Below are 13,483 nucleotides of genomic sequence, written 5' to 3' on the forward strand. Positions count from 1 at the left end.
ATTTCATAGTTTTGATGTCTTCACTATTATTCTACAATGTATAAAATAGTCTAAATAAAGAACAATCCTGTAATGAGTAGGTGTGTCCAAACTTTGGACTGCTACTGTATATTATTTAGTGTAAAGACAACATTAAATTAACAAGTCTGATGGGTGACATTACTAGCCTATCACTTGTGAAAGGCAAGAAACAATGCATAGCTTTTTTTGGGGACTTTTTCAAGTCATAGTCGCACACCTCATGTATCCAATCCCACGAGCCTATATGTTTCATATCACAACTAAAGTGGACAATAACTCCTTAAAATTAAGCACATTCATCCGCTTTATAACCGGTGTCGAGCCTGGCGTGCGGCAGGTAGCCTGGCGGTTAGGAGCGTTGGACCAGTAACCGAAAGGTTGCGGGATCAAATCCCCGAGCTGACAAGGTAAAAAAATCTGTTGTTCTGCCCCCATGAGCAAGGCACTTAATCCACTGTTCCCCGGGTGCCGAAGATGTGGATGTCGATTAAGACAGCTCTCCCGCACCTCTCGGATTCAGAGGGGTTGGGTTAAATGCAGAAAACACGTTTCAGTTGAATGCATTCAGTTGTACAACTGACTAGGTATCCCCCTTTCCCTAACTGGCATACACAGGCTGTGAGTTTAGGGAAGATCCTTTTCAACATAACAATGCACCTTTATAATAGAGCATTACATGCATAATCACATTTGCCATCAATTTTGAGAACAGTGTCTTCCCACTAATTGATTGCATTTTGGAACATTCGCTCTTATAGCCTACTGCCATGTGCATATTCAAAATGTTAAGCTAAATGATCAGCCTCGTTGCTTTTAAAAGGTGTTTTGATGCGAGTGGTTTTATTAATTTGGGATCTATCGCATCCTACAATTGTCCCAGAGTATGTTTGGAAAATCTATTTATTGCACAGAAGAACAAGTTGACCAATAGAATAGGTGAACTTTTGTAATATGGGGAATAGTAGATTGACAAAGGCTAGTGCTATTGCTGTTCGTTAGGTCTACTCATCTTGTTGGCTGACAAAAAGTAGGCAACACGGACTGTTCTAACATCTTTAGTGTGCGCCTCGGAATTCGATAAGAGGGACGGGCGCAGTTGCGTCCCCCGATGTGTCCATCTTCATTCACTTGTAGCCTACTTCTTAGTTGAAATGCCTGAGAGAAGGACCCGATCACGTGACGTGCATTGGCTACATCTGAGAGAGCCATGTAAGTGAGAGGTGCTTCAGAGCACGGCAGCCGGGGAGAAGGGATTTACAATTAGCCTATTATATTCAGCCCAAGGGCAAAATGTCCCCTTTGGCAGCGAAAGGTATTGATTTTTTTTAGGGGGCATTACGGCCACACAAGGGGGATGCCGCCAAGTGTGTGCGCAGCTTGCGACTTTTTTTCAAATCATCAGAGTCCCATCATGCAGCCTTAAAATATATTAAAACATCAAAACATATGGCACAACAAAACATATGGCACGACATTTGTATCACAACTAAAGTTGCATAAATACCTATACATGAAGCATATAGGGAGAGTTCCTTTGTTAACCGCTCAACACAGAATAGCCACATGCACACTTCCTTTGAAATCATTTGGAGAAAATATCCTCTCTCTTTTATTAAGCCATGTTCAATTGTATTCTACATACTATAAAATAATACAAAATAATGTCACAGAATTCTAAGCAAATCTTGTCTGCTAAATGAACCAGTGTAGCCCACAGCCATATGGCATAGCGGCAGGGTAGCCTAGTGGTTAGAGTGTTGGACTAGTAATCGAAAGGTTGCAAGTTCAATTCCCGAGCTGACAAGGTACAAATCTGTTGTTCTGCCCCTGAACAGGTAGTTAACCCACTGTTCCTAGGCCATCATTGAAAATAAAAATGTGTTCTTAACTGATTTGCCTAGTTAAATAAAGGTACAAAACAAATAAATAGCCATATCAGGGCCTAAAGACAACTCAAGAGTATACTATTCTGTTCTTGTGAAGTGTGTTTCTCATCTCATATGTATATACTGTATTCTACTCTACTGTATTTTAGTCAATGCCACTCCGACATGGCTCAATCTAATATTTATATATTTCTTAATTCCATTCTTTTAATTTTAGATGTGTGTGTACTGTTGTGAATTATTAGATCCTACTGCACTGTTGGAGTAGGAACACAAGCATTTCGCTCCACCTGCCATAACATCTGCTTAATATGTGACCAATAAAATTAGATTGGATTTAAAATAGACTACATTTGCTTCGTGTTTCATGTTTCCTTAGAACTGTCTAAAATAAATAATGGATTTGACTTTTTAAAATGAAGATGTTCCAAAGGTCTGCATCAGTGGCTTGTAGGCTATGCGTGGAAGAGATGATAAACGTGTTTATGCTAATTAACGGTCAATTACCGTGTGAAACCTGCAGTTATTTGCTTGACAATCACCGGCTCCACAGTCCTAGTGACATATCCAATGAGCTCAAGATGGTGAAATACCTCTTTCTTGTGCTCATAGGTTAGCCTTTATCTTTATGGCCTAGTCCCTGATATGTTTGTGCCACGTGACAATGACAGGAATGGAAAGAAAGCACAAACAGATCTGGGACAAGGCTAACGTGACCCATGTCTGATATAATAACCCTCTCTAAAGTAAGAGCCATCACTGATCATGGTTGTAACCTATGTGGCGTACAGCAGATCAGCCACCAGGGGGAGACTCGTCGAGGCATGGTGACAGACGGAGTATACATCACGAGGCGATGGCGCCCTCTGCTGGACGTGCCAGGTCTCGACGGGCTCTCCGGACAGGACTAATTGGGGCTGATAGTGGTTGGTGAGTAATCAAGGGCTGATTGCTCACCAGCTGGACAGGTCCCAATAAAGCTGCCAGAAGAGCAGCACACGGGAGGAAGGACTGGGGGAAGAAAGGTTACTCCCATATAGTTGGGGACGGTTCCAGAGGTAAAAGGAGGGAGTTCCGTTTTTGTTCCCCACAGGATACAACAAGACCCGGAGCCCAGAAGACGGTATCCCGGAGAGGAGACCTTTTCTTTTGGCTTGTTGTTCAAATAGACACCCTTGACACCGAGCTAATCCTACTCTGTCCGTGTCTGATCTGTGTAGACGTTTTGACCCCACCCCCCTGGTCTGCCACACCTATAAGACGTTGCCGGACCGACCAACCAACCAACATAACTCATTCTCTGCCTAAAAAAAAAACAGAATCAGAAGACGTCTCTTTAGCCACGCTACATCATTTCAATGCAATTTGAATAATAAGTGTATGCAAATCAAATCACTGGGACATTTCCATCGTCGTTTCTATGGGGAATCGTCAGCTGTAAGCTTGGAAGGTAGACCGTATATATTGTATACCGGGGTATTTGGAAGTAGCCACGGCATGCTTTTTCAATACCATGAATAGCATTGAAACTATTTCTTTTAATTTTTTAAAATATAAATAATGAATATTTGTTTTTACTTTTTAAGTAAAATACCCACAGTCAACTTGTGCACTAAGTTAGGAGATCAAGCATTTCACCTGTCACATTTTTTAAAAATGATCAAGTTTACCTGTAGTCCCCAGTCACGTTTACAAGCACACAATGACAAGAGACCGGAGCCTTAAGTCACTCACTGTTCTGCAGCACGCACCAGGTGATCTAGCTACAGTACGGAAATGACAAGTAAATGTGCGCCAGCTAGATGTCTTATACAGTGAGCTCCAAAAGTATGGGGACAGTGACATGTTTTGTTTTGGCTCTGTACTCCAGCACTTTGGATTTGAAATGATACAATGACTACGATGTGAAAGTGCAGCTTTAGTCTGTCAGCTTTCATTTTAGGGAATTTTCAACCATATGGTGTGAACCATTTAGAAATTACAGCACTTTTTATACATAGTTTCTCCCATTATAGTAGACCAAAATTATTGGGACAAATTCACTTATGTTTATTAAAGTAGTAAAAAGTTAAGTATTTGGTTCCATATTCATAGCACACAATGACTACATCAGGCTCGTGACTCTACAAACTTGTTGGATGCATTTTACGTTTGTTTTGGTTGTGTTTCAGATTATTTTATGCCCAATATAAATGAATGGTAATTAATGTATTGTGTAATTTTGGAGTCACCTTTATTATAAATAAGAATATAATATGTTTCTAAATCCACATTAATGTGGATGCTAGAATAATTACAGATAATCCTCAATGAACCATGAATATGTGAGAAAGTTACAAACACACAAATATCATACCCACCCAAGAACGCTAACCTCCCCTGTTATTGAAATGGTGTGAAGTTAGCATGTCTTGGGGCTATGATACTTGTGCGTCTGTAACACCCGACATGGATGAAAATACTTTCAAATTAAAGCTGTCAGTCTGCACTTTAACTTCATAGTCATTGTATCATTTCAAATCCACAGTGCTGGAGTACAGAGCCAAAACAACAAAAAACATGTCACTGTCCCAATACTTTTGGAGCTCACAGAAATGTCCTAAATGCCCTGCAGTTGTGCATTTGGTTTGCTAACTTAGTAGCTAGTTATCTAGCTAGCTAAGTGGTTAGCTTCTTGCAAAATCAAGCTTCTCGCAGAATCATGCTTCTCTTAGTAAGAGCAGAGAAACCCTTCCTGGATCAAGAGCCTTGCTGTCTAATATACGTTTTGTGCGTGCAGCAAAACTGTGAGTAGCATTTTCGAGTTACTTTTTTATAACTTTATGAGTCGGGAAATAGTTTATGTCAGAGACTGTACAAAATGTTTGCATGCGCTCACGAGCATTTGCTATGTTTTTTTCCATGTACTTGTTAGCATGGGGGAGGGAGGGGGGCGGCATCATTCGTGGGCGACGTTTACTGTTTACTGTTGCCTTGTTTTTCCTAAAAAAATGAATACTCTCGCAAGCAATCGAATACTAGCAATCCGTTTCGATATTCGATTAATCGTGCCCATCCCTAGTGTGTATGTGTGTATTAGCACACTGTGTGTGTTCATAAAATCGGTCACACTTACTTGGTCATGTCATTGACGTTCTCGGCGGCGAAGAAGAAAGTCTGGAAGCGCTGGTGGCACATTTGGAAGACGCTGGGAGAAGGAGAGCGAGAGTGGTAGAGAAACCGAGGGAGAGCGAGAGAGAGAAAGGAGAGCGACAGAAAGAGAGAGCGAGAGAAATTCTAATTAAATTACGGCTCCACAGCCTCAGACGATCTAGATACTTTTTCTAACCTCTCTGGATTACAACCGAATTACGATGAGTGTACCATAGTACGTGTTGACCACCCCCTAAAAAATGTTTTACATTACAGTGTTGTTTACCAATAAAATGTTCTGTCGGTGATGTGGACATACTCGGTATTCATATCTTGAAAAAAAACAATTCACTACAATACATTTTTATAGAAAATGTGCAAAAATAGACAAGATCTTGCTACCATGGAAAGAAAAACACTTGTGGAAAAATCACCCTGATTAACTCTTTAGTCATATCCCAGTTTACCTATTTGCTTATAGCCTTGCCTACACCTAGCAAAATGTTTTTTAAATTATATGAGCAAAAAAGATTCCATTTTATTTGGAACGGAAAACTGAAACTAAATTGAAGGGGCCTATTTATATCATTAATATGAATTTGGAGGGCAGAAATGATAAAATCTTAAAACATTAGACCTCTCACTAAAGGCGTCAGTCATACAACAGTTATACTTAAATCCGAACGGGTTCTCCAGCAGATTAGTAAGAATGTCTCACCCCTTGTTCATGAATGGCCTTTTTCCCTTCATTCAGATGACATCATCTCACTTTCGGTTACTTGAAAATAAATAGGACTGATGGAGTTATTTCACACATGCAGCTAACAAAACTATATGGAAATGTCTGCTCTACCCAGAATTTCAACCAACTAATTGCAGCATCAACACAAAAATCAAAGAGGCAAGTGGGAGAGGGAAATAGTAAGAAACTTGTCTGTCGGCCCTGCATTAAAGACCAAAATTGGTTAAAGAAATTTGTGATTACTGAGAAAGTATACCAGTTTCATTTAAGGACCAAAAAATAAATAATTGACAGCTGTTGCCATATAGATTGCAAAATAGTTGGGAAGAGATTTTAGATTTTAGGCACATGGTTTATGAGCTGATACACAAAACGACGTCGGATTCAAAACGTATAAGTTTCCAATTTATATTATCATACATAATTCTTGCAACCAATAGAATGTTATGTACAGTGCCTTTGAAAAGTATTCAGACCCCTTGACTTTTTCCACATTTTGTTATGTTACAGCCTTATTCTAAAAATGGATTCAATAGTTTTTTACCCTTCATTAATCTACACACAATACCCCATAATGACAAAGCAAAAACAGGTTTAGAAATTTTTGCAAATTTACAAAAAAAGAAAAACAGAAAAATCATATTTACATAAGTATTCAGACCCTTTCCTCAGTACAGTACTTTGTTGAAGCACCTTTGGCTGTGATTACAGCCTTGAGTTTTCTTGGATATGACGCTACAAGCTTGGCACACCTGTATTTGGGGAGTTTCTCCCATTCTTCTCTGAAGATTCTCTCAATCTGTCAGGTTGGATGGGGAGCATCGCTGCACAGATATTTTCAGGTCTCTCCAGAAATGTTAAAATCGGGTTCAAGTCCGGGCTCTGGCTGGGCCACTCAAGGACATAGAGACTTGTCCCGAAGCAATTCCTGCGTTGTCTTGGCTGTGTGCTTCGGGTCGTTGTCCTGTTGGAAGGTGAACCTTCACCACAGTCGGAGGTCCTGATCACTCTGGAGCAGGTTTTCATCAAGGATCTCTCTAAACTTTGCTCCATTCATCTTTGCCTCGATGCTGACTAGTCTCCCAGTCCCTGCCACTGAAAAACATCTCCATAGCATGATGCTGCCACTACTATACTTCACCGTAGGAATGGTACCAGGTTTCCTCCAGACGTGACGATTGGCATTCAGGCCAAAGAGTTCCCATTTTGGTTTCATCAGACCAGAGAATCTTGTTTCTCATGGTCTGGGAGACCTTTAGGTGCATTTTGGCAAACTCCAAGTGGGCTGTCATGTGCCTTTTACTGAGGAGTGTCTTCCGTCTGGCCACTCTACCATAAAGGCCTGATTGGTGTAGTGCTGCAGAGATGGGAGAACCGTGGGACCTTTTCAAATCATGTCCAATCAATTGAATTTACCACAGGTGGACTACAATCAAGTTGTAGAAACATATCACGGATGATCAATGGGAACAGGACGCACCTGAGCTAAATTTCAAGTCTCATAGCAAATGGTCTGAATACTTATGTAAATAAAGGTATTTCTGTTTTTTAATACGTTTGCAAAAAATTCTAAAAATAATTTTTCACTTTGTCATTATGGGGTATTGTGTGTAGATTGATGAGATTAGAATAAAGCTGTAACGCAACAAAATGTGGAAAAAGGGGTCTGAATACTTTCCATATGCACGGTATATGGGGGATACAATCATCCCAGCTCTGCAGATTTTCCTGCGAAGAGACAACCATTAGATCATTTGTTTAGGGTTAGGGTTACTGCTGGGTGATTTGAAAAGTTTTAGTCAATCAATCAATAATATAAACATTATTGCTAAAATCATTATTATCTTTAAAATTCACTATCTGTAGAAACTACGAGAATAGAAAAAGGTTCAGAACTTTTGTGAAACATCACAGCACATTTGAAAAATATGTGGAAAATAGAAACTGGATGGTCTTCAGAGATAGATGGAATGGGTTGAGGGTAAGTGAAGGATGGGATAAAAATACATTTAAAAAAGATAACTATTGTAAAATATATTGTGTCCGTAAAATATACATAGTATGTATAACCTGGAAGTAGAAGCCTAAGTGCTGTTGCCCATTAGTTTACTCCAATTAGGGGAGTGGTGGTAGGTTTAGGGGAACATAATAAAGGAAAATATTTTGTATATATGTATAATGCATGTAAATACATGTACAATGTATTTACAAAAAAATATAATGGTCGATTGGAAATTATACAGACAATTACATTGATGGAAGCTACAATATATATGCAATATTAAAGCTGATCTACTCCCCAAAGAAAAATATGAATAAAATAAAAGTTAAGACTACGCTAGCTACCCCTAAGCTAGCTAGCTACCCCTAAGTTAGCTAGCTAGCTACCCCTAAGTTAGCTAGCTAGCTACCCCTAAGCTAGCTAGCTAGCTACCCCTAAGCTAGCTAGCTAGCTACCCCTACAATAAGAGATGGGGGATGTTACTACTTACTCACACTTTGACAGAATGGTATTAGTAAGAAGGTCTGCTCAATTGATTCCCTTTACCTTTAGTAGATATGACATTTCAGTGTTTGCCTCTGACCCACATTTTTAGAGGCCCTACTCTTTGCTGCAGAGACAAAGTGTAGCTGTTTTAAAGCTAATGTGCTGCAATTCTCCAATTTTGCCATGGCTTATGCCATGTTCTTATGCTATCCGAGTGACTCAAACATTATAACAAAATCAATGTGGGCCCTATGACATGACATTTTTGATATTTTAGATTCTGAATCTAAGTTTATTTTGGTGATTGTTAGTTTCAAAGATGATCTTTAAAAATATATATGTGGCTCCATTATCTTTAATACATACTTAATACCAGGTTTTAATTGCTTATACAATGAAAATGTTTGACCATTCAGAAAATTATTTTCAACAAAATAATAATTTATTTTTATTTTAGTTTTTGGAGTAGCGGCAGCTAAATGAATATAGGGGAAACACTGCACTCTTGGAAACGTATATAGCAGTTCCCTTTTTTGCTGATGCACATTACACTGGGCTTGCATTGCAATCTAATAATATAAAGGTTAAGTCCAAATCTGGGTTAAAATCATTTTCAAAATACTTAATTTGCGGCTATCTGGCGTGTCAGATGGATGGGACTTTCAAATTTAGGATGATTCCATTGCGCCAGATTTCAAAAACCCAGATGGGACTCAAGTAGGTCTGGTACCATCAAACAGTGAATCCTAAATTTGATTTTTTATTTATTTAACTAGGCAAGAACAAATTCTTATTTACAATGACAGCCTTGGAATAGTGGGTTAACTGCCTTGTTCAGGGGCAGAACGATAGATTTTTACCGTGTCAGCTCGGGGATTCGATCTAGCAACCTTTCGGTTACTGTCCCAACGCTCTAACCACTAATCTACCTGCCGCCCCTAAATAACTTGTCTTATCACACTAGACACTCCATCCGACATGAATACTCACTACTTCCTCTTGTGTTCTCCTGCACCCTCGATGTTGTAGCTGGAGATCTTAACCAGGCCCTCCGCTTTCTCCTCCTGACGATGACAAAGAAAGGAATAGGTTAATCAAACACAACTACTGCAGCCATGATAGCCTGGTTACTCCACAATGAACCCTATGAGTGTTCAGTCCACTTTAACCAGGCTACTGCAATTCCAGTGAGCACAAGACGTTGAAAAAACACATTATCGAACATAAGAGGCCATGCTTATCACAATTACCAGGCATAAAATACATACAGATAATGCCAAATCACATTGCACTGTGGAAGCCTGTTTCTAAACCAAATGCAATAATACTATCAGTCATGGTGATAAATGCAACAATCTCAGCCATGTTATTATTGGGCCTCCATCACATTACGTGCATAAACCTGCCAATGAGACACAGTGTATAATATGATATAATAGCATATTGTCTATTATCTGCTGTAGCCTGTCCAAGAACTTCAGATGAAAATGAACTTTTATGGCTAACACAAGCACGACTGTACATTGATGTAAGGCGTGGAATGCCGATTCATGTGCATCGTCTCTATCAACGCAATAATGAATGAATGCACTTATACGATTGTGTTCACTTGGGGGTATATTCAGGGAAGTGAAACCTTTCCATAGAAACGTTGTGAATAAAGCTGCCACGACTCACCATTTTCCTCATGACAGACAATCCCATCTGTTCTACACAATACCATACAATCTACACAATTCTGCATGCACCCTCCCGAACAGTTATCAAGTCCTGGAATATTAAAGCACCTTACATGATTGTGTACCGTAATTGCTGGATTATAAGCCACTACTTTATTCCCACGCTTTGAACCTCGCGGTTTATACAATGACGTGGCTAATTGATGGATTTTTCCCGCTTTCACAAGATTCAATGCAGCCAAAAAACTGAGCACCGTCACATAATGTGACGTAAATCGAGCGCGCTCAAACTTCCCATCATTCTGATTACGGTAGTAATTTTGTCACCCTCATCATGGGCAAAGACACGGAGAAATGCATATGATGCAGCTTTCAAGTTGAAGGCGATAAATCTGGCTGTTGGAAAAGGAAAGAGAGCTGCTGCACGGGAGCTTGGCCTTAATGAGTCGATGATAAGATGTTGGAAACAGCAGCGTGAGGAACTGACTCAGTGCAAAAAGACAACAAAGGCTTTCAGAGGGAAGAAAAGCAGATGGCCCAAAGTATTTGCAGCCACTCGACATCAGTGTAAATCGTGCATTTAAGGTGGCGCTCCTTGTTCAGTGGGAGTCTTGGATGACAAGTGGGGAGAAATCCTTCACTAAAACGGGCTGCATGCGAAGAGCAACTTATGGTCAAGTCTGCCAGTGGGTCCTGACAGCGAGGAGCATTGTCAAAAAATCCACTATCATCAACGGGTTTCGAAAGGCTGGACTGCTGCGTGTTGAAGGGGCAGCATGAGCTCAGCGGGGTATTTGCCTCCGGATGAAAGTGACGAGAGCGACAATGAAAACGATCCAACATCGGATGAAGCAATTCTGAGGCTATTCAACTCCGACACCGAAGGAGATGACTTCAGTGGTTTCAGTGCACAGGAGGAGGAAGATAGTGACCAAGTTAATTTGTTTCAATGTACCGGTAGGCACCTGCGGCTTATAGATATGTGCGGCATATTTATGTACAAAACACATATTTTTTTATAATTCAGTGGGTGCGGTTTATATTCAGGTGCGCTTAATAGTCCAGCAATTACGGTAGGTTTGTGTATAAGTGTTTAACAGTTTTCTTCCCCCGACCCTTTTTGAGGGGGGATGAGTGGGGAGTTGGGGTGGGGGCTCAACTGGGTTAGCACTGGTAACATGGTTCTAACTAATGAAACAGTTAATACATTCAATTACACAGTTCATAGAACAGTTCATATTTATAACAAATTAAACAAAAAGGACCTCACCTGCTGACTGGTGTACCAATAGAGAGAGGGGCCCTTGAGGACGAACCAGAAGCGCTGCCACTTCTGGGTCATGAACACACTGCTCTCCTTCCTCTTCTTCCACAGCCAGCCGTCACACTCGGGCCGACTCAGCTCACGACACGACACACGCCGCCTGCTCATCACTTTACGCGTGCCTGGGGGGGTTGTGGTGTGTGTGTGTGAGGGGTTAGACGGGAGAGGGTGTCAAAGTTATGGTGACACAATCTCCATGCACATCGAAATACCTGCTGCGAAAATAAGTACTCTAAATAAATAAGGAAAACAGAGTTTTAAAACCCAAACTTACCTTTTGTAGACCCCTTTTTTTGTTCTTTATCCTCCTAAAATTAAAACAGCAGAGAATAATTTGTCCTCAATTCAATCTAAAAAAAAAACACGTAATTGTCTTTCCAAAAAGCTCAAATGTACACATTAAAACATCACATGTAGAGAGCCTCTCCAGAAACTAACCTCATCGCCATCATAACCACCACCAAATAAAACAGTGTGTGTGTCTCTCTCACCGTGTGTCCGCCCATCTCAGGACAGGAACTGATGGAACTGATACTCTCTCTGCCTAGCTCTATTACCCGGGGGGACGGACTTCTGGAGGGCGCAGAGCCCTTTCCGTTCGGCCCGGGGCTGAGCCTGGACCCCTCCAAACCCTCGGCTTCTCCTAGGACACACACACATGCACAGGTGAGAACACTTTTTATACAACAACACAGCACAGTTACAAACACTACTAACAGCCAACAACTAACATTCTGTCTCCAACAGTCTTACTTTAGCTGGAATTTAGTGTCATGTTCAGTAGCAAAAATATTTTGAAAAGTTTTCAAAAAGGACAAATTCATCCCTTTATTGGCTTAATTCTTCAATGTTCTTCCCTGTTTTTCTCTCGTTATTTTACCAACTGGTTTTGGATGCCGAGAGTAACTGAACAGGGCCCTGGTAGGCTATCTACTGAAACATGTTATGGCGATAAGCGGTGTCGTCTGATAACCACTTCAAACGGTCTTGAACGATACATAGTGACACTTGTTCAAATGACAAAAGGAATCAATAAAATGGTATCTATTATTACCATTTACCGTAATGCCAGTTCGGCTATTCCTTCTAAACCTTATCATATTGGCCTATGTGCCCCGGCACTAGTTCTACCAGATGGTCACTATCTGGCCAAGTTCCAAAGACGGATGCCCAGGCTAGTTGTTCTACAATTTCTCTTCTTTAAATTTGATATTAAACCTAACCCTAAACTTAACTTCACTGCTAATCTTATGCCTAACCTTTAAATATAGACCAAAAAGCTACATTTTGTTTTCATTAATGTTTACAATTTAGCCAATTTTGACCTTTCAGCATCGAGTGGGAACCCTTCTACCATTTATGGTCATGTCTATGGTTCCGACCTGATGACAGGTATGAGAGGTCCTCCTGGGACCCCCTGGGACATAAGGTGTATGTCAGGCTGCCGTCCAATCCCCTGTCGCTGGACAGATCCGACTTCTCCTGGCCCATAGGCTGGATATCCACTGGCCCTTGAACTGCAGCCCTACATACAGGTAGAGGGGGCACACTTTACCACACTCACACTATCCATCCACAACACTATATGTCAGCCCTGCACACCACACATGGGATGGAGGGGAAGAGGGAGCACACTTAGTCACACTAACACCAAAGATGGTTTAGAATGAAGATATGTAGAAACTGCTTCTAATAGAAATTCAACATTGCGCATGTAGGTGATGTCATGGCGACTAAGCTCATGCGCAGAAACACATCATTGGGTGTAATGGTCGAACTGCGCATGTGCAGGCCATCAAATCAAAAGGCACTCCTTCGATATAAAATTGTTCTTGACGAAAAAAGAAAACGTGTCAGTTTGTCACTTTCATGAGGTTGGAGTAATAAGATGTTCAGCTACTTGGCTCGAATCTAGGTTGTGCCTTTAGATTTTGAGAAAATTAACAACTAAGAAAGAATGTTTCACTTCTCAAACCCCAATCTGGTCTGCAGAGTCTGCTTCGCCAGCTTTCCCGGAAGTCTTGCGATGTTGGGCCTCTGGGTTTAGAAACATATACACGCAACACGCAAAAGAGTGGGAGGGGCCAAAAACTATAGCATTGATATAGAACCCTGAAGCAGGAAATACAAATGCAACACATGAAGTTAGGGTATTTTTCGAGGTGGTGAATATGAACTAATATCAATGTAAGACCATTGTGGAGATTATGA

The 13,483-nt window shown here is 40.7% G+C and overlaps 1 protein-coding gene across 3 annotated transcripts in view; it reads right to left on the bottom strand.

Moving 5' to 3' along the window:
* Positions 1-13,483, bottom strand: part of cnksr1 (connector enhancer of kinase suppressor of Ras 1) — an 83,098-nt gene that overhangs the window by 11,586 nt on the left and 58,029 nt on the right. For all 3 annotated transcript variants that reach the window (XM_029674971.2, XM_029674972.2, XM_029674974.2), the window contains 6 exons: positions 12,655-12,797; positions 11,764-11,915; positions 11,547-11,580; positions 11,219-11,394; positions 9,260-9,333; positions 5,023-5,094 (listed from right to left, as the gene is read on the bottom strand). In XM_029674971.2, coding sequence (XP_029530831.2) covers positions 5,023-5,094; positions 9,260-9,333; positions 11,219-11,394; positions 11,547-11,580; positions 11,764-11,915; positions 12,655-12,797 — 651 coding nt within the window. The remainder of the gene's footprint in view (positions 1-5,022; positions 5,095-9,259; positions 9,334-11,218; positions 11,395-11,546; positions 11,581-11,763; positions 11,916-12,654; positions 12,798-13,483) is intronic.

The sequence above is a fragment of the Oncorhynchus nerka genome, linkage group LG12 (assembly GCF_034236695.1).
Source record: "Oncorhynchus nerka isolate Pitt River linkage group LG12, Oner_Uvic_2.0, whole genome shotgun sequence".
Taxonomy (NCBI): domain Eukaryota; kingdom Metazoa; phylum Chordata; class Actinopteri; order Salmoniformes; family Salmonidae; genus Oncorhynchus; species Oncorhynchus nerka.